We start from the raw sequence: 22,096 nt of genomic DNA, 5'->3' as shown, positions 1-22,096 counted from the left end.
AAATGAGCGAATGACTATCTAAATAATACACATGTGAAGAAATATGACTCAAGCGTGTCAAGAAGGCAAAGATCTACAGTTACACTTCTGCTATAAAGATCTGTTCAGAGAAGACAGTTTCGAGTTGCTGTTTGCCAGATAGCTGAGGGATAACATCCTTAAGAATCTGAATGTTTTTCAGTTTAACTATTTTTTTATATAAATCTTTCTTAAAGACAATGCTGGCTTTTTAAAAATTATGGTAAAATATATGTAACATAAAATTGATCATTTTAAGTGTACAGTTCATGGCATTAAGTACATTCACATTATTAGCAACCATCATCACCACCCAGCTCCAGAACTTTTCGTCCCCTCAAACTGAAACTGGCAGGGCAACTAACAGTGGCTGCCACATCCCCAGAAAAAAGAACAATGCAGTAAACTGATTTAGCCCAGCCACTGAGGTTGGTGGTGACCTTTTCCCCCAACACCAGTCTCATAAAGGCCCTCCACAAGCTCATTTTGTTTTCTTTTACAGTTCTCCATCTCACTCATAACCTGCTCTGTGTGGGGTTTTTCAGGTTTAGCATTTTCTCCCAGGAAATGAAATTGGTAATTGGCTGCTGGTTAGGATGCCACTTCCATTTGCTGGCAGAAACATGGCTTGGATGGGGGTGAATATTACATAGGATGGAACTGCAACATCCTGGGGCAGCATCAGAGATGTGTCTTCTCCAAGTTCTTGATCCAGATGCTGCCATGATCTCACTCAGAGCGAGGTTAAGCATTTGGACCCTTCTTAATGTCACTGCCATTTCCTGCCTTTCCGCAATAGCTGGATATCTTGTAAGATCAGCTTTGTTCCTTCTGCCTTGCACTGTCCCATGTCGCTGTGGGATGTCACTGCAGATAGCAGCTCCGTACATGCTTTGAGCTCTAGTGATCAGGTTAACTCATAGAAGAGAGTGGATTTTCTCAGCTTTTCCATCTTTCTTGGAAGGGGATTGGCTGGGGACTGTGGCCCTCAACCCATTTCTCAGCCCTTTGGCCCTTAAAGTAGAAAGAGTCCAGTGCCGGAGAATCCAGAGGTACATTTCAGGTACCAGGTTGTCTTTCCCAGAAGCTCTAGGAGAGCAGGCGCTCTTTTCTCTCTGGCCTACATAGCCCCTTATTTACTGAATATTTCTGGGGAGGGGCTGACCTCCTAGCCCTGGGAGAAGCCCAGAGCATGAAGAAGGGTCTTTCCTTCTCCTCTCAGGAATCAACTACTGTGCACTGAACAAACCAGGCTGTGAGCACGAATGCGTCAACACGGAGGAAGGCCACTACTGCCGCTGCCGCCGGGGCTACACCTTGGACCCCAACGGCAGGACCTGCAGCCGTGAGTGTGCCGTGGGGCAGGGGAGCTGCCGGGAGGGCGAGGGTCGCACACAGGCTGGGGGCTCACTAGCAGCCAGGCACTTCTGAGGCTCTTGGCTTTCCCTGGGCTTGATGATATGACAGGCTTAGCTTTCCTTACCTCAGTTTCATCATCTATAAAATAGGACTATTAATGCGACCTACCTCATAGATTGGGTTGTGAGGATAAAAAAATCAATGTGTATAAAACACTTAGAAAAGTGCTGCTAAACATGTAACAAGCACTCAATAAATATTAGCTACTATTATTATTTGCTGTTGAGAGCATTGATTAAGTCAGACCGCCCTGAATCTATATCCAAGCTCTGCTGCATACTTGACCTGTGAACCTCTGCAAGTTATTTAACCCTGCCCGGCTTTGATTTGCCCATCTGTTTAAAAAAATGAAGATAATAATAGTATTGATCTCCTAGAGTTGTTAAGGGGATAATCAGGACCATTTCAATCTCTTAGCAGTGTGCCTGGCATAAAGAAAACATACAGATAAAGATAATAGTTCATTATCATCAGGGACCTGGGAGAGTGACCAGTGCTGGCCCCAGGTAGGGAAAAGAAACTGGAAGAAACAGACCTCGGAAAGCACTTAGGCTATGCAGAGCTGATCTGAGGGCGGAGCTGAGAAACGTGGGTTTCTGTGAAGCCTTTTCTTAATGTCCTTGTGTAAGAGGCACAACAAAGCTCCACTTGATGACGTAAATGCACGGAAACTTGCAGGCTTTGCCAGCTGGATGGTTCTGTCGTTTTTCATGAGGCACAGTCTCCACTGGTCCAGGCCAGCAGTGGTGGGGGTGCGTGAGCACTGCGGTGGATGCCTGTGACCCTGGTGTGCTGGGAGAGGAGCTCGGTGACACGGCTGGCATAGAAGGGGCCCTTTGTGTGGCTTTCCACCCAGCAAGCCACACATCTGCTCCAGTTATGGGGACAGAGATAGATTGTGAAGGAGAACAGAGCAGCTGTTGAGCATTTGGGCCCTAAACTGCCAGGAGGGGAAGTTTCACAGATGAAGTATTAGGTACAGAGCAGTCCTCAGGAAAACTTGTGCCTCTTAGTCTTCAGAGGGAACAAAGTGCCTCGATTAGGCTTTCTAAGGACTGCTCTTGGCGGTCAAAGAACTTCTGACCCAGAAAGTTGGCACTGATCTGCATTTGCCTCTAGATGTCTCTAAATCCTTGTGAGAAGCCAGTGGGGAGCAGGAAGTCTTCCATTTGACAAGGAGACACCCTGGTGAAGATGGATCTGTGTACATTCTGCCTTCTCCCAGGAGTGTGGGGTCTGCCAGCTGAAAGCCCTGGCAGGTATCCTGGGGCAGGCTGGGCATGACCTGGCTGAGCCCACCTAGAGCCCCAGGGACCATGACCTGCCTCTCCCTCCCAGCATGTCTTGGGGGAGTCTAGAAGAGCTCAGAGGAGAGGCCAGAAGAGATTACGCCATTCTTTCTTTCTGGGTTCTGATAAGAAGGACCACCTAATCACTTTCAAGAGAGTGTAAACCAAGCCATTTCTTCCTAGGAGTCCCCGGAAAGCCATGGTATCCTGTTCCCCTGGAGGGCTCAGGGAGCCCCAGGCCATAATGACAGCAATCCCTCTGAGGTGCTCACTCTGCACAGGCACTGCCGTGGACACTTTCCAGGCACTCACTCACTTTATCCTCACAACAGCTTTTGAGGCAACTCCATTCTTATCTCTGTTGAAAGGCAGGGAAACAGCAGCACAAAAAGATGAAGTCACTTTCCCAGGGTCACGTGACTGGTAAATGGTGGAACCAGGATGTGAATACAGGCCTTTGGCTCCTGAGGTCCTGCAAATGTTTGCGGAAGGCACATCCACCAGTGGAATGTTCCAGAAGATGCCAGTTCCAGGCCCTGCAGGAGTCAAAGAGGCGCACTTGATGGCCCTGCACAAGGCCTCCAGTGTCTCTCCAGTCACTAGGGGTGCATTTTCTCCATCAAGGAAATCTGGGAGGCAGCCCGCAGGGCTGTCTGTGGGAGCCCTTTGCCACAGCTGTGTGTTCACTGTGGGGCCAGCTGTGCAGTGCTGGGGGCCAGGATCGGCCACACATGCAGGCCCTGGCTTGGGTTTGTTTTCTGAATCTGAGTGTCCTGGTTACGGGGGATAAAAACACTTTGACTTTTTCATTTTCAGATATAAATGAAACTATACAATTAATTCTCTCCCAGCAACACTGAATGATAATAAGCAATCATTAAGTGATTACTGTGTGCCAGCTACTGTTCTGAGGGCTTTACTGTATCAACTCCTCTACTTCTCAACACATTCCTTTAAGAAAGCAGCCATCAGCATCCCCATTTCTCAAGTCGGGAACATGGCAGCGAGGCTAAATGATTGCCCAGCATCTCACGACTAGGACATGGCAGAGGTGGGATTTGAGCCCAGGTAGTTTGGTGCCAGAGCCCACAGTGTTAAGCGCTGTGCAGTTAAGCACTGTGCTCTGTCAGCCGCGTGGCTTTGTGCAGCCGCCTGCCCTCCTGGGCCTCGCTTTCCCCTGTGAGACGGGAATCTCGCCTGCTCTCCGCGCCGCCCTGAGGATTGCGGGTTATGGTGCGGGGCGCTGGCCCGGAAAGCTGCTGTGCTCAACGCCAACACATGGGCGCTCTACGCTCCAAACAAACACGTGGGAAGAAAAACGAACAAGGCGGATTTTCCGGAGATGCCAGTTGCACAGGGTAGAATGAGGCCTTCCTCAGTGCTCCCTGCGGAAGAGGTTGTGTTTTAGTTAGTGATTTATTTTGATTTTTTTGAATGTTCCGATAGAACGTTCTCTTTTTTTCTTGAGGAGGCTTTGTTTCTGAATCCCGCCTTGCCGGCGGGCACTGCCCCCTCGGTTAGTGAATGCTTTCGTGTGTGACAACCGCAGGGGTGGATCACTGCGCGGAGCAGGACCACGGGTGTGAGCAGCTGTGTCTGAACACGGGGGAGTCCTTCGTCTGCCAGTGCTCGGAAGGCTTCCTCATCAACGAGGACCTCAAGACCTGCTCCAGTGAGTCCGCCTCCACGCTTCTCTTACAGGGAAAGGGTTCGCAACAGGCGTGGAAAACGCGACGACTGCAGAGGACAGCAGGTCGCAGTCCCCGCTTTCCTCTGCCCCGGGGAGGTCGTGGGGCTGTGCACTGGGGACTGCATGCCTTCCCGGGCCGGGGGAGAAGAATCACGGGCACTTCATTCCCGTCGTCGGGGCCCGGAGGCCTCGCTGACGACCTCACCTGGCTCTTGGGTTTGGCAGGGGCGGATTACTGCTTGCTGAGCAACCATGGTTGCGAATACTCCTGTGTCAACACGGATAGATCTTTCGCCTGTCAGTGTCCCGAGGGACACGTGCTCCGCAGCGATGGGAAGACCTGTGCCAGTGAGTGTTCCGAGGTCGGGCGACAAGCGGCACTGGGCACAGGCATCCGTGGGTGGGGTGCGCTGAGGGACAGTAGTCGTGTGTCCGCTCTCTGGGTTTCACTGGGCCCATGTGAACGTGCCTTAAGGCCTCTCTTGGTGATTTCAGCCCTGGTCCTGCGCCCCGTGCTCCCTAGCTTCCTTACCACCCTTCCTGAGACAGCTTTTTCCTATTTCCTCAGTCTGCCTCACAGTCGTTTTGAAGCTGACCGAGCGTATTTCTTGGCTCTCTAGTCTCTACCCCTAATCTGGCAGAAAGTGGTAGCCAGCCTGCATTACACAAGAATAATAATAGTGGGGATCCCTTACTGACTGCTAACTTCATGCCAGCCGCTGGGCAAAACACACGCATTCTCACATTCTGACATCCCGTGGAACCCCCATTTTGCGATGAGGACACTGCAGTTCAGATCAAGTAAAGAACCTAAGGTTACCAGCTATTAAGTGGAGGGTTCAAACTCCGCTCAGTGTGACTCCAAAGTCAGTTCTGGGAGAAGGGGAGCCTCCTGAGCAAGCTTCCTCCCCATTCCGATAATCTGGCAGCAGGTGGAGAAGTTGGCAGTGATGTTTCCTGGGTCCATATTTCCTTGCAGCCAGTCCCAACTCCTGTCTCCATTAATCAAAAAAAAAAAAAAAAAAAAGCTCCCCCACCCCCCCCTTTTTCCTTCTCTCCTTCACTCAAGGATGCTGTGTTTTCTGCCCTGCAGTCCTGTTTCCAAGTAGACCAGGATAAAGACAAGAGATAATCATTTTGAGAGAAGGGATCAGAAATGGAGGAAAAGGACTGTAATTTACCTTCCTCATCCAGCTGGTCTTCCTGGTTATAGGGCCAAGTCCCTGACCACTGATACAATTGTGGTCACAACCTAATTTATCCACCTTTTTATATTGTCCGTTCACATGGGCAGGTGAGCTGGTTGTACAGCTGGGTGTGCCTCTCTAACTATACAGCCTGTGAGAAAATGTTTTCCTAGTTTGGGATAGATTCTTGAGTCTCGGCAAATGGTTGTCCATTTTACAGCTTGCTTGTGGCTGCCTGCCCAGCTGCCTCCTGGGCTGCTGCTCTGGCCAGCACAGGGAGGGTCTGAGCATCACGGGTGCAGACAGAGCGTGTGTCGAATTGCATCTACATTTGCCTGCATGCCAAAGCCAGATGCACAGTTTTGTATTGGTTTGTTTTAATTCTCCGTCATAGATTATTCATGCTCTTTTGGCCTCCCCATTACCGTGATAATCAAGAGTTGACTACAAGATAGTTGTAGGACTTCTAAGAAAACCTCATACCCTTCCAAAGAAATGTTCCCCCTTCTGCTTACAATCGTGTGCCCCCTCTCCCTCCCTCCCTAGGTTCACACCTGGGTTATGCCACTGACTCTTTTAAATGTTGCCCATTTTCTCATTTATACTGTATTTATAACTAAAGGTACAGTGCCATCATCCATGTGAGTAGATGTTCAACAATGTAATTAGAAGTGAATTTTGAAATGTCTATATTTCTATATGGTATGTCCATATGAAAACTTTTGAGATGATCAGATGGGTTAGAATTATCTTTGGGAATGGTGGTACATAAGAGATGCGTTTGAGCCACCAACTGATACATGTGTTTTGAGCTATTCCCCTAATTGAGGACTTTTGTCTGCCCCAGGATGATTCAGTCTGGCTTCCCTGTCCTGTAATAATGGGCTATGTTTTCAGTGTGGTCATAGTTAACTGGGGGTTGGGATGTATGTTTCCCAGCCCTGTGTCAGATGACAAAGAGTCTGGTGACATGACTGCACGTTTTTTAGTAAAGCCTGCTGGGCTGTGGATGGGGAGCCAATTGGGGTTCAGCCAGACCTGGATCAGCAGATAAGGGTTTCCTTGGCCTTTTGTCAAGGCATCTTCCACTTAGAGGCTTGATAGCAGGTGGCCTGAAGAACTCTTTACTCACCTTCCAGAATGTTGTCTGAAGCATGAAGAGCAAGTCCAGGTTCCTAGGACTCTAGAACCAAGTGGACGCTGTTACCCCCCATACTCCTGAGCTCTCTGGCCTCTAGAGTGAAGCCCATCCTTTCTTCCTCTCAAACCCCTGGCCCCCAAGCTCTGATTGCCCAGATTTGCCCTAGGAGCTTTCCTTGCCTTGGGGGGTTGATGCACAGACTAGGGAGCGAGGTGGGGAGGAAATGGGGTAGTATCTTCTGTAAGCTGCAGCTGAGAGGCCTCCTTCTCTCTCTGGCTCCTGGAAATTTCCCTGAGATAGACCTGGTCCAAGGGCATCTGAGCACCAGGAAAGACCCCACAGGCTACATGTGCACAGAGCACACAGCCTGCTGGCCTGGCAGCTCCTTGAGGTCGGAGACCAGGTCTTATTTGGAGTCTGAGTTCCCACACCTGGCCCACAGGAGATGCTCAATGAAGTTCAGTGAGTGAGAGAGTCAGAGACCACCTGTCTATTTATCCTGTGGCACCTGGCACAGGGTCCACTCCCTGCTCAGTAATCTTCAGTGGCTTTCCACTGTCTCCCCAAATAAATTTCCAGTCACAACCCTTGATCTGGCAATATTAGAGAACCCCTTCCTCCAGCTCTTGAGCCCCACCCCAGGTCTTCCTTGCTCCCTCTGGTTCCTCAAGAGGGTGAGTCCCCCTATTCTCTGAGCAGGTTCTATACCTCCAGCCCATCCTGTCTCCACTTAGGGCAACCTCCCTATCCCACCACTGCTAGTGGAAACCCATTCCATGGCCAACATCATCCCCCATGGGTAACTTCCTGCCCTCTCTGCCTGCTGGCCTGCTGGGAGCTCCTCTGCTCCAGTGCCTGCAGGCTTGATGGGGACCTCTCCACAGCACTCTCTTAACTCAGCCTAACCCTGTGGCTGTCTGTGTACAGGACTGAGGAACAGTGTGGCAGAGTAGAAAGAATACTGAACTAAGAGCCCAAAGATTGAGTTTAAATCCTATACCTTCCACTCTGGGCAAAGAAATTGACCCTCTCTGGATCTGATTGCTCATCTGAATGACCATTTCTGCCTCTCTCAGGGTTGCCATGTGGCACAGGGAAAGAGAGTCATCAAAGTGCTTTGAGAGCTTGTAAATTGCCATAAACATCTAAGATACTCTCGTTCTGGTCTTACCCCCACAGTTAGACTCCCCGACACTGAGGAGAGGGCTGAGGTAGCACCCTGCCTTGCTGCCTGGAGACCCACCTCCTAGGGCCAGGCCTGCTCCTACTCCCTTTGGAGGGACCCCAGAGACGGGGCCCCCTTGGAGGGGTCAGACTCAGGAGCCCAAGGGCTACCCTAGGGAGCCCCCCGTCCTCTGGCAAGTGGAAGGCGCTGACAGGGATCTGAGCCACAAGCCATGGAGCACTGGGAATCCTAGATTGGGGTACTCCTAGTCCAGCCACTGCAGGTGAGTCTGCCAAGGCCTCTCTAGGACTTATGCCCCCAGCTTGACTTTAAAGGGTGGAAGCAGCCCTGAGCAAGGCAAGGGGAGTGTTGTAGTCTGCTCAGACTGCCGTAACAAAGTACCAAGGGCTGGGTGGCTTGAAGAACGGAAATTTATTTTCTCACAGTTCTGAAGGCTACAGGTCTGATATCAAGGTACCTGCCTCTTCTTGGCTTGCAGACAGCTGCCTTCTTGCTGCGTCCTCACACAGCAGAGAGAGAACAAGTTCTCTGGTGTCTCTTCTCATAAGGGCACTAATCCTATCATGGGGGCACCACCCTCATGACCTTATGTATCTCTAATCACTTCCCAAAGGCTCAATCTCAAATTACCATCACATTGGGGTTAGCCTTCAACTTATGAATTTGGGGGGGAGAGATACACACACAATTCAGTTGATAGTGGGGAGTGAGGGGAGAAGACCACCTTCACCCTCGTGTTTTCACATTATAGGCTTGATGGATCAGAAGGAAGCTTAGAGATTTTCCCTTTCTTGTGTGGGAAACAGGCACAGGGAGGAAACTGGAGCCCCAAGCTAGCCTTGGGGGTCAGTGGTAGGGCCAGGACTAGACCCAAAGTCACCTGATTCAGGATCTCTTTCTCAGAATGAGATGCCCTCTAAAAGTATGTCTTCGTTCAGCCACTTCTCATTTTGTCTGAGCAAAAGCCTATACAGAGTTAGCACACAATTGGCTGCTCCTAGTTTTATTATAAAAAAGCCAGAAAATGGTGTAATTCTATCTCTTGGCCTTGGTTACCCTCTTGGCAGGCGGCCACTGTGGCTTTTTCCCTCTGGGGTTGAGGTTGGTTTTAATAACCTCCTGCGTGGAGCCCCAGATACAGGATTGCTATCTGTCATCACCACAGAGGTGCAAGTCCATGGAACACGTTACCCCATGATTGCTGCCCCACAGACATATGTGACTCACCAGATGTGGAATCCAGATGTGGGGATACCGTCCATGTCAGCGTGTAGGACCGCTAAACTTGGGCCCTAAAAACCTGCACGATGTTCTGAAACTTGTAATCATCCTGATCACAAATTGCAGACCCCATTTGTGATGAGGGTTTACTTAAATGTGTGGACCCGCCCCCTTAGGTAGGAAAGGAAGAGGACCCTTCTTTTAGAGGGAAAACGTCTTCTTCCTGCATCCTGAGGTTTCCCGTAAGTCCTCTCATCCATTTCGTTTAAGTGATGGTTCCCAGTCGAGTCTGTCCTCACTCTTTTCTCTGGATTTGAGTGTAGGTACCTCCTTAAGCTCTTGGTCCATTTATTCTCATTCTCTGCAAGTATTTACCCTGTACCTGCAGTGTGCTGGGCATATTGTGCTGGGTCCTGGACATCCCTGGGGTTGATGCAGTTTCAGTTTCTGCCCTGACGGAGTTTAAAGTTTCTCAGGGAAGAAGAATATTAAATATTTCTCATCCATTCCATGTGATGAGAGTTGTGCTGTGGGAAGAAGAGGCGCCACAGGAGCACCCAGTCTAGAGAAGCTCTCCTGAGAAAGAGATATTTGATCTGATGCCTAGAGATTGATGGAGTGAGCTAGCCAGAGAGAGAGGGCATTATGGACTGAATGTTAGCGTCCTCCCAAAATTCATAAGTTGAAGTCTTAACCCCCAAAGATGATGGTATTAGGAGGTGGGGCCTTTGGGAGGTTATGAGGTGATGAGCATGGAGCCCTCATGAATGGGATTAGTACCCTTATAAAAAGAGATCCCACAGGGCTCCAAATTCCCTTCCACCACGTGAGGATAGAGGAGAAGTCTGCAACCCAGAAGAGGGCCCTCACTTGACCATGCTGGCACCCTGATCCGGACTTGCAGTCTTCAGAACTGTGAGCAATAAATTTCTGTTGTTTATAAGCCGCCCAGGCCGCCATATTTAGCAGACTGAACAGACTAAAACAGAGGAGGAAGAGCTTTGCAGGCAGAGGAAACAGCACGTCTCCCTGAAGCCCAGGACCCAGAGAGTGAACTGAAGGAAGCTGAGTGTACTGAGCACTGAGTGTGAAAGGGAGATGGGTGAGAGCCAAGCCGGGGAAGCAGCTGAGGCAGATCACTTACAGCCTTGAGAGGTACGTTAAACTATTTGGAGGTCTGGCCTCCCTTGAGAAAACTATTTTAGTTTGTCTTCTGGGAATTGACCAGCCTGTCTGAGTAGACTGCTGAGCTAGGATGACCACTGGGTGTGCAACTGGACCAGGGAACAAGGAGGTGATAGATTTCTGATCTAATCGCACCTCTGCCCCCAGCGCAGCTGACACTACTCACCTCTGCAGGCTATGGGACCTTGGGAAAGTCATTCCCCATCTCTAGCCATCAGTTTCCTCAACTCTAAAATGAAGGGATTGGACCAGTTCATCTCCAAGGTCCCTTCTAGCCCAAAAATAAGGAGAGTGCCTGGTACAGAGGAAGCACTCTGTGAATACTTGCTTAATGATTGAACTCCCTGGGTACCCGCCATTCTCCTCCGGGCTGAAGGCACCCTCTGATAGTGAGTGAAGGATGGTGGCTCTCTTTGCCTGTTAGGGAACCACTGAAGTCCCTTCCTAGAGGGGAGTATCTTTGGCTCTGGGGAAAAGCTGACTCCAAGGTGGTTGAATAGGCAGAGCCTGTGGTCAGGAAGTTAACGACAGTACACCTTTGGCATTCTCTAATTTACCACATATGGCTCTTTAATTTATGTGTGACCCAGAACGTCCCTGACATGCAGAAACTGGTGAACAAATATGAATTATGCACTCTGCAAGGCTGGTGGGTGGGCGAGAGTGGGGAGCCCCACCTACTGCCAGCATCCACACCCGATGGGCTCTCATTCTAAAACATCTGCACAAAAGCCCTGTGAGGTGGAGCTGGTGACCCACGATTTTCAGAGTGGGAAACTCAGGAAATGTTTCCTTTTACCCAACAGGTGTTTACCGGGGGTCTTTTGTGTGCCAGCATTCAGTGCTGGGCGATACAGGCAAGAACACAGATAGATCCTGCGGTCTCCTGGAGATCAGAGCCCATGTGAGCGCATCCAGTGAGAAGGCCAGCACAAATCCAAACCAGCCGCATAACTAGCAGTTCAGTCATGGTGGGATACTTCAGAGAGGGCACACGCCTGGTGCTTTGAGGCCCTGTGCCAGGAGGTCCGGAAAGAAATCTGGAGACGGTGGAGGACGAAGGAGAGGCAGAGGAAGGGTGGTGCAAAGCCCCGTGGTGGGAGGGCTCCTGAGGTACTGAGGTACTGAAAGAAAGTGCTCAGAGCTGGGAGAGAGTGGATGAGATGAGGCTGCGGGCAGGTCCTGCGGACCTTGCCACGGGTTCCATGTCTCATTCTAAGACTCTCACGAAGCATTAAAGGATCTCAGGCAGGGGGAGGGAGTGATGTGAGCTGATTCACATTTTGGACAGTGGACTCAGGCCGCGCTGGGGAGAATGGACTGGAGGGGGTGAAAGTGGGTGTGTGGAGACCAGTTAGATGATCTGCCAGCCCAAGAGTAAGATGACGGCATTTGGTTCATGATGGTGGAGGCACAGAGTAATCTGTACACTTGGGAAGGTCTCTGAACATAAGGTCTGGGTCCATCACCAGCATCTCACCCCTGGTGGTTTAATGGAATCATCTGTGGGGCTTTCAAAACGTCCAGAAGCCCAGGCATCACCCTAGACTCCCTGAAACAGAAGCTGAAACAAAGACTCTCTTACGTTGATTGATACAACCTATTGGAGGAGAATTTGGAAATATTTGTCAGCTTTTAAATGTTCATATCCTTTAACTAGGCAATTCTACTTCTGGATGTTTATTTTTCAGCTATGCCTTCACGTCGTATGTAAAACTAGGTGCACAACAACATCCATTGCTATCATGATTGTAGTAGTGAAAGACTAGGAACCACCTAAATGCCCATTCACTAAGACACTGGTTAAATGAATTATAGTGCAGCCTTTAAAAATAACGATGTAGGCTATCAAAGATGAGAGAGAGGCGTACTTTTAACTGTAAATCCTTTATTTCCCATAAGAATTAATTTTTGTTGAAATTTTATTTTGTAGTAAGAAAGTTATAGTAAGTTACAGTATATATAGTGTGTATATATATATACATATATATAGTGTATATATAGTGCATATATATATACATTATATATGCACATACTATATATAGTTATAGTAAGAGGTTTGCATGGTTCAAAAGTCAAAACAATACAAAAAGTACGATAAGAAGTTTTGCTCCCACTCTTGCCCTCTCATCACATTCCCTACCTCTGCCTCACATCAATAACTGTGGTGGTAGCCAGCCTCTAAGATGGCCACCTGTGATCCCCATCTCCTGGTATTTACACACTTGTGTAGTCCTCTCCTTTACTGTTGGTCTCTGTGACAAATAGCACGTGGAAAGAATGATGGCATGTTACTTCTCAAATTAAGTATAAAAGACACTGTGGCTGCTGTCTTGGGTGCTCCCTCACTTCTTGGATCACTCAGGCTGGGTGGAAGCCATGTTGTGAGCAGCCCTGTGAAGAGGCGCACATGGTGAGGAACTGAAGCCTCTGGCCAACAGCCAGTGAGGAACCTGCCAGTAAATACATGAGTGAGCTGGAAAGCAGATCCTCCAGCTCCAGTTGAGCCTTGACATTGCTGCAGCCCCGGCTGACAGCTTGACTGCAGCCTCATGAGAGACCCTGAGCCAGAACCCCCTGCTAAGCCACTCCTGGGTTCCTGACCCTGAGAAATTGTATGAGATAGTAAACGTTGTTTTAAGCTGCTAAGTTTTGGGGTAATTTATTACATAGCAACAGATAGCCAATATACCACTTTTATTAGTTTATTATTTATCCCTCATGTTTATGTGAATAAAAGCAAATGCAAATATATATTTTTATTTCCTGTCCTTTCTTACACACACAAAAAGTGGTGTACTATATACCCCATTCTATGCCTTTTTTTTTCACTTAATGATATTCCTTTGAGATTTCATATCATTATATACAGAATTTCCTCATTCTTTTTACAGCTGCTTAATGTTTCATTGTGTGGAATATTTATTCAGCAAATCTCCTGTTGCTTGGGTAGCTTTCATTATTTTCATTTTTCATTATTACAAATGATGCTGCAATGAATAACCTGAGAATGTATACCTTCATCTGGTTTAAGTGTACCTGTAGGAGAGAATTCCAGAAGTGAAGTTGCTGGGTCAAAGGTACATCTTGCAACTTTGGTAGATATTGCCAGATGCCCCTCCTTAGTGGAAGTGTGCTGTTTAATATGTTTGAATCTTAAATCATGTGCCTGTTTTGCCTTTAAAAAACATCTCTGCAGATGATTCTGATGCTCAACCAAGGTTGAAAATGCACCACTGCTCCACTCTTTCTTGATCAGACACTCTGAGGGGGTGAGGAGGGGAAAGGTTAAAAGCCAAAGCTCTCCACACGCTCTTAAAGCAGGCACACAACGAAATTTCCAAAAAGCTACTAATTCGAAAGCCCAGGGGAACTCTGAAACTGGGCTGGGATCTCCCGGCATAGTCTGTAGCCAAGGGTGAAGACACCACCCTGTGGACAGTGGCTTCAGGCTCAGCAGACTCCTGATAAAGGAGAGCAGCATCTGTATGCCAAGGCTCAGACCACCACGGCGCGGGGAAAACCTGGGGGTCAGTGGCCCTTCAGGGTCTGTGCGGGAAGACTCAACCACGCTTCAAAATGACAGTCTGAGCTGGGGCTTAGACAACAGGACAGGGCATGGGGAAAGCTCCAGAAAGAAGGGCTGTGCTCAGGGGGTCTGTCTGGATTATGGGTTGACAAGGCTGGCCTAAAAGTGGTATGGCTATTCTATTACATTGGAAAATGGAGTATTCTTAATATGAATTCATGGTAGGAAAAAAATGCTCACCTCCACAGCCAGCCAGCTGTCTGTGTTATGGATCATTCACTTGTATTTCCACTCAACACGATATGAGGAACTACCCCAAGCTATTAGGAAATGTTCTGCATTAACAATGAGTCTAGATTGTGCCCAGATAAGTAAGTCATGTTCACAGAAAACAGGAGGGTCCAACTCTGCTTTGACACTCTTCTGCAGTTATAATTTTAATTAACTTAACACTTCCCCATCGTTCAAAGATTTTGGCAGCCCTTCTGCCCAAAGGAAGACAAGAAAAATTCCGTTCATGTTTGAAAGCTTACTCTAGAAGATAGCGACACAGTGTAGTCGGGGCAAACATGGGACTTATTGTCAGAAGATTACATTTTCAGTCTAGTGCTATCACTTATTAGCAAATGATCTTGGCAAGCCATTAACCTTCCCAAACGTTAGTTTCTCTATCTGGTAACTGAGAATAATAACCCCTGGCTTAACCCACAAGCTGGTTCTCAGGACTCCCTTCCAAAAAGAAATACTGCAAAAATGCCTTAGAAAAAAGCGTATGGTCTGTTCCTGATTATAAAAGTGAGTATGTGCTTTGGAGCTTTTATTTAATAACTTCAATGCATATCCATTGTAGAACTTCTACTCCATCTGACATAATTGAGTTGACTCACAGAAAAGTGAATGGTTCTTATAAAAAGTCACTTCTCACCTGTCCTCAGTATCAAGCTTTTAAAATATCAGCTTGGTTTTCACAGGTTCACAAACCTGCTCCCACAGAAGCCACCCCAGCCCTGTGAGCGGCAATGCCATACTTCACTTGCTCAGTTCAGCAACCTCGGAGTCATCCATGACTCTTCTGTAATATCCGTATGAGGATGGACTTTTCATATCAACCCATCAGCAAATCTTGTAGGTTCTGCCATCAAAATACAGCCACAGTCTGACCAGTTTTCCCCAGCCTGGTCTGGGCCACCAAGATCATTGCAGTAGGTTTTTTCTAGCTCTTCATGCTCCATCCTTACCCACACACCATTGTACACAGCGGCCCTTTTAAAATGAAGTGAGATCATGTCACTCCACTCAAAATCCCCCAGTGACCCCTTCTCATTTAGATAGCACCGCTGCCTATGTGGTCTGCCCCTGATCATCTCCTGCCAGGGTTACACTTGGTATCCTTGCCTTTCCTGAAACATGCCAAGCATGCTCCTATCCCTGCCGTTTGCAAATTCTTTCTTGGGGGTGCTGTTCTTTCCCAAGTACTACGCATTCACTCTTCTCTTTCTTCTGGGGTCTGTGCAGTGTCACCTTATCTGACTCCAGCACTTAAAAATAACAAACCCTCCCCATACCCCACTCCAGTGGGCACTTGCTAACCCCCTTAGCCTGCTTTTTTTCCATAGCACTTTCCTCATCTGACATATATATGTTTGTCTATTGATTGTCTTCCCCCCTCTTCCCTCCCACCTCTGCTGCCAAATGTAAGCTTTACAAAAGCAGAAACTTTATTTCATTCATCATTATATCCACAGAGCCTAGAACAGTGCCTGACTCATAGAGATTCACGAAATATTTGTTGACTGAATGAACAAATGAATGAATGTACCTAAGTGTGACACATACATGCATACCTAAGTAGATACGTGGATAAGTTGATATTACACTTATATGATAACCAATGAAATTGAACTTATTGTCTAACATTTACAGGCCATTTATATTTCTCCTTTTGTAAACTGTCTTTTTGTGTCTTTTGTTCATTTTGTCCTATGGAGATGATGATCTTGTTTTATGTGCTCTTTATATATTAAGAATTTTTGCTCATAGATATGCTTTCTATTTTGAAATGTCCATTGTGGGATAAGAGGCCACTTTAAGGTGTCTGAAATATCTTTTAAGATTGAATAAGTCACTAATGTATAAATCATTTCCTTCTTCTGTCTCTCCAATTCTAATTGGATTCTCAGAATTGGATTCTTGTGCTTTGGGGGACCATGGTTGTGAACATTCATGTGTAAGCAGTGAAGACTCTTTTGTGTGCCAGTGCTTTGAAGGGTACATACTCCGTGAAGATGGGAAAACCTGCAGAAGTAAGTTTTTACTGGAGTCTGACCTCTGCATGAAATCTACCACCCCATTCTTTGTGTGAATCGGTCACTCTCAGAAGCCAATGCCACATGACCACTAAATGTAATGTGGGGTCTTGGGTGGGATCCTGGATCAGAAAAACAACATTCAGCAAAAACTAAGGAAATGGAAAAGAACTATGGACTTTAGTTGGTGATAACGTATCAGTATTGGTCCATTAATTGTAACAAATTATCACACCAATGTAAGATGTTATAGGGAAACTGGGTATGGGGGTTTATAGGAACTCTCTGTACTATCTACTCAATTTTCTGTAAATCTAAAACTGTCCTAAAAGATAAAATCTAGAAAAAGAGAAAAAAACCAACATACAAATGGACAAACAAAAAAAATCAGTGCCAGAGCTAACCACTGAAGTTACTCATTTATGCCCTGTAATATAGAAACTGGTTTTGCAGGATGCCCTAGTAGAAAGACGTCCAGTCTGAAATCCAGGATTCTATCAACTTCTAGCTCTGCCATTCATTAGCTAGGCAAGTTGCTTAACTTCTCTGAGCCTCTGTTTATTTATCTTTAACAGGATTTGTTTCTGGTAGCACAAATCCCTCTTGGAGACCCCCTTATGATGAAGCCCTTCTTACATCTCAGAAAGCAAAGCCTCTTAGATGGGGCCAAGACACATCTCTGTATAAGCAAAGAAGCGTATGTAGCCCTGAGCAAATGATTTCTGTCCCTATCAGTCATCTTTTTGTCAAGGTTCTCAAAGCACTTTATAAAAAAACAACTCATGGTGACACATTTGAAGAAAATATGGGTAACTGGAATTATTACTCTCATTTTTCAGACAGGAAAGGTAAGGCTCCAAGAGGTTAAGTGATTCTCCCAAGTCATATAATATGTCAGGGACAAAGCCAAAATTAGATTTCAGTGCCACTAATCTAAATTGAGGTTTAATTCTCAAAGTAATTATCCCAACAGTGTTTCCTTTCTGATATCAGAAACTATATCCACAGAAAGCTCACGATGGACTGCATTTTTATGAGACACTGAAGTAGGTGCTGGTGGCTGATGACGGTGATGATAGGAAGTTTGAAGGGTTAGCCCAAATTAGAACAGCTGAACTTCATCCTCGATTTCACCTTCCTCCCTGTGGATCGCTGAGCTCCAGTGGCTCTGGAGTCCAGTGGCTGAGATGGATGGATTCCCTGACGTGAAGCCCAGGGAAAATTGATGTTGATGAAATTGTTTTAACTTGCTCTGCTGTCCCCAGGGGAAGATGTCTGCCAAGCAGTAGACCATGGCTGTGAGCACATTTGTGTGAACAGTGACGATTCGTACATCTGCAAGTGCTTGGAGGGATTCCGGCTCGCCGAGGATGGGAAGCGCTGCAGAAGTAAGTAGGCTCAAGGTAGAGATGAACTCTTCCATCTGTGCGACTCGGACGGTTACATAACTTCATTGAATCTTAAAATCTTCCTGTGCAACCAATGTCACAATTCTAAGTTCCTGCCCTGGGCACTCTGAAGTGTTTGGTAGTGATCAGTATGGGAGACCCTTCGTTCTTAGGAATTTCTCAGTCAAGGTCCTGAGTTGTCAGGCTCTTTGCTCCTTTTCTTTTTCTCTCGGCTGCTAGCCCTCTCCACAGTAGTTGTGTGGATGTCAGAGCCTAGTACAGTCATTGAACTGAATTAAATCTCTGCCAGCAATCACCATGAGGATCAAAAGATAATTATAGTGCTCTTTCTTCTTGGAAGACCTGATAAGTAAGGGTAGAGGGTGGGAAAGGGGCTGAAGGAGTTTCTGTGGGTTTTATTTATCCATTCCCTCTGTCATTTGCTTCTATAGGTCACTCAGGATAGATTCTGAGAGTTTACTTAGAAGCTGTATTAGGGTTCTTCCGAGAAACAGAATCAATAGAATGTGCGTGTGTATGTGTGTGTGTGTAAATGTATGCGTATATGTGTGTGTACATATATGTGTGTGTATACGGGGGGAGGTGAAGGGAGAGAATGATTATTGGGGTTGGCAGTCTGATATCCACAGGGTAGGCCAGCAGGCTGGAGACCCAGGGAAGAGCTGGTGTTGCAGCTCTAATTCAAAGGCAGTCTGGAAGCAGAATTCTCTCTTCTTTGGGGGAATTCAGCATTTTTTTCTCTTAAAGCCTTCAAGTGATTGGATGAGGCCCACCAACATTATGGAGGATAATCTGCTTTACTCAAAGTCTACTTATTTAAATGTTAATCTCACCTAAAAAATACGTTCACAGCAACATCTAGACTGCTGTTTAACTAGACAACTGGGCAGCATAGCCTAGCCAAGGGGACACAAAAAATTAACCATCACAGTACCCAGAGGAAGAGAGAGTCGCGGACACACGAGCTCAGTGAGGTGGGCATTAGAAGAGTACAGGGCAGGAATTTTCCTCCACTGTAAAATTTGAGCTGTTAATCTCTACTTTTGGGCAGTATGACACTGTCTACTTGCTTTGCAAGATTTTGCCCCAGTGGGCAGGATGGCCCTTTTTTAGTTAAGACAAAATAAATTCATTTGTTTTTGAGGTTGATTTTGGGGAATTTCCTCAGAGACTCCTTTGAGATAAGTGGGGGCCCTCCACATGTCAACAAAGCTGGGTTGGGTGGAATTCACTGTCTTCATTCTTCCGCCAGGAAAGGGGCTCCTACCTTTAGTGAGAAGTTCTGTTGGAACAGCTGACTCCTGAGCTGCTCATGGGACCCTGGCCTAGCTCTGCAGGGCTCCCTGCACAGTCGGCATTTTGCCTTCAGACTATGGTGTCCCTTCTGTGGAGGCCATGTCTGCAGTTCTGCCCATTTAGTCTGCCTGAGTCATTTGTTCATGCTTTTATTTCTGTAAATGCGAGCATACACACACACGCCATTTATTCATTCAGCAGATTTATCGCTCAATAAATCGAGCTATTGTACACAAGCCATGCCTTCTACCTCTGGAATCTGATGACTAAATCAAATCCCACCATTTGCACTTCCTAGAGGGATCTCCAGTACACCCATTCCAATTTTGTAGGAAGCTGCTTCGTTTAGGGAGCTAATGAGAGAAAAGAACTGTAGGCTTTCATGCCATGGAGGAGGGGTCTCAGGAGACATCACACCTCAGCTGTGTCATCAGCTTGCTGCATGACCTTGGCAACTCTGTGGAACTTGCTGAGTTTCTTCATTTATATATTGGGTCCAATTATCCCTGCCTTCCTCTTCTCACAGGATGTTATGCAGATTAAAGTGCTGTAACTACTTTGAAGAGTTTGAAGCACCTCACACATGAGAAACGTTCATCAGACAATTAAAACTGGCGTATTTGGGATGTCCATGGGGAAAAATCAGTAGCTTGGGAAGGTCAAAACCCAAAGCACATTGAACACTTCTAAAAATTAATAGTAAATCTAGGACACCCAGTCACCTGTCTTACCATTCAGGCTTGTGGGAGCTAGAGCTTTCTGAGAAGAGCTTTTCTCTTACTGTGCCCTATCCTGAATATTAGACTGAAAAGAAGATGTTAAAAGGAGGTTTGAACAGAGATGGATTTTTAAAAAATGGATTGCTTCCGTGAACTGTCCTGACATGACTGTTCAATCCAGTTCATTTCTACACTGATGTGGTTGCTCAACTCCCTACATTTTCCTCAGGGAAAGATGTCTGCAAATCGACCCACCACGGCTGCGAACACATTTGTGTTAATCGTGGCAGTTCCTACATCTGCAAATGCTCAGAGGGATTTATTCTAGCTGAGGATGGAAGACGGTGCAAGAGTAAGTGATGGAAACCTGGCTTTCTGCTTTAACTCGCCTTGGGAGCAATTGCTTTCTGGAGTGTTTTCGGGAAACAAAGACCTCCCCTCTGCTTCTACCATAAATATAAATGTGTATATATAAATACAAATAGGGAAGAGAGAGCTTAACTGCAACGCTTGTGAAAAAACTTTTGGTTTTAGTTGACAGTAAGTTCACTATCAGCAAAAGGCTAGAGTAACCTTAGCTGAATAAGAATATCTCAAATGAGGGAAGTAAGACTTGTGCTCTGTTCTGTGCTGGAGAATTACATTCAGTTTTTGGCATTGCACTTTAGGAAGAGAGAGATGAATCAAAGACTCTTGAGAGAATTACTTTATAATCTCAGAGTAGAAAAGACTTTTCTAAACATGACATGAAACATAAAAGCCATAAAAGAAAAAAAGGGAAAATATATAGTAAGAGATTAATGCTACGATACTTTTTTTTTTTTTGGTGAGGAAGATTACCTCTGGGCTAACATCTGTGCCAGTCTTCCTCTATTTTGTATGTAGGAAGCTGCCACAGAATGGCTTGACAAGCAGGGTGTAGGTCCATGCCCAGGATCCAAACCCACAAACCCCAGGCCACTGAAGCAGAACACGTGGACCTAACCACTTTGCCACTGGGCTGGCCCCTACATTTTTTTATCTGTTATCAGAGATCAAAAAGTCTGATGATTCCTTATGTTGGCAAAGGTACATTGTAATAGTTAATGATAAATTTGTTACTAGGTGTCTGAATTGGTACAACCTTTAGGAGGGCAATTTGGCAATATTTTAAAGGGAATTCCACTTCTAGGAGTTCATCCTACCAATAAGTGCATATATATATACAAGGATATTTTGTGCAGCATTATTTGTTGCAGCAAAAAATTGAAAACAAGGTAAATGTCCACCCATAAGAGGCTGGTTAGATAAATTATGGTGCCACTATATGATAGAATACTATCCAGCTGTTACAAAGAATGAAGCAGCTCGAGATGTATACCCAAGATATTTTAGGTGAAAAAAGCAGGGTGCTGAATGGTTTTCATAGTATGCTACCATTGCTGTATTCTGCAAAAGGCTCCAACATACATTCTCCCTCGATACAGATAGAGATACACACACACAGCCCCTTTGTAATATTTGAACTTTGTTCCATCTGCATGTGTTATTAAAAACAATTTTTAAAGAAAAAGGGTAGAGACAAACAAGATTTAGAAAGCATCATGATGAGGAAGTACAATGTCAAGTGAAATGTAAAGTAAGAAACTGAGGATCTTTGTAGAAAAAAAGACTTGAGCTACCATTCAGATACCAAAGTGACAGTCACTTCATTCATGATTTATATGACCTCTCCCCATAAGGGAAAGGCAGGCCATGGGGGAGAAGCTACAGCTTAGTCGGAGGACAAAGACACTTTCTCTCAGGGAAGCTGTGTGATTGATCAGTTAAGATCATGAGCTTTGGGTCAGACAGACCTAGATTTGAACCCCTATTCCTACACTTGGGTGACCTTAGAGAAATCATTTAACTTCTCTTGAGGCTCAGTTTCTTCATCTATAACATGAGGATACTATCTCACAGAATTGTTGTAAATGAGATCGTGTATTTAAAGGTGCTTAGCCCAGTGCCAGCACCCTCAGCTTGACATTTTTGTTAGTGGTTTGACAGATGACAGCTATTGTAATCATCCACAGCAGAGCTGTCCAAAGCTGGGGCTTCAGGGGTGAGGTGAGGAGTTCCTCAGCAGGAGAGGTGTTCAGGCCCAGCCTGAATGGTACTGGTGGGGATGTTGGAAAGGTGTAAGCAATAGGAGGCCTACACTAGATGACCTTTAAAGGCCTTGTCTGATCCTGAGATTCCGGAACTTTGTGAAAATTAAGTTCTGAAAGCAAATCACAGCTCCATTCCAGTCTCATTGATTCAACTACCAAAAGAAAATGCCCAAGCAAAGTTGGAGTGACCCTCCTGCAAACAAGTAGCCAGCAAGGGGGTCTGTCGTTCTTCCTGAGTCTGAAAGCAAAAGTCTGGCACTTCTTGGGGCCAGCCCATGGCTGAGTGGTTAAAGCTCCACATGCTCTGCTTTGGTGGCTCAGGTTCGTGGGTTCAGATCCTGGGTGCAGACCTACTCCACTCATCAGCCA

The 22,096-nt window shown here is 46.4% G+C and overlaps 1 protein-coding gene across 3 annotated transcripts in view; it reads left to right on the top strand.

Annotated features, from left to right (window-relative positions):
• Positions 1-22,096, top strand: part of MATN2 (matrilin 2) — a 138,712-nt gene that overhangs the window by 107,670 nt on the left and 8,946 nt on the right. For 2 of the 3 annotated variants that reach the window (XM_046642406.1, XM_046642405.1), the window contains exons 8-13: positions 1,241-1,363; positions 4,276-4,398; positions 4,642-4,764; positions 16,046-16,168; positions 17,437-17,559; positions 19,825-19,947. In XM_046642406.1, coding sequence (XP_046498362.1) covers positions 1,241-1,363; positions 4,276-4,398; positions 4,642-4,764; positions 16,046-16,168; positions 17,437-17,559; positions 19,825-19,947 — 738 coding nt within the window. The remainder of the gene's footprint in view (positions 1-1,240; positions 1,364-4,275; positions 4,399-4,641; positions 4,765-16,045; positions 16,169-17,436; positions 17,560-19,824; positions 19,948-22,096) is intronic. The other variant, XM_046642407.1, reaches the window with a different exon arrangement.

The sequence above is a fragment of the Equus quagga genome, chromosome 16 (assembly GCF_021613505.1).
Source record: "Equus quagga isolate Etosha38 chromosome 16, UCLA_HA_Equagga_1.0, whole genome shotgun sequence".
In the NCBI taxonomy this organism is placed as follows: Eukaryota; Metazoa; Chordata; class Mammalia; order Perissodactyla; family Equidae; genus Equus; species Equus quagga.
The sequence above is the reverse complement of the archived record's forward strand: the minus strand, read 5'-3'. Positions and strand labels throughout refer to the sequence as shown.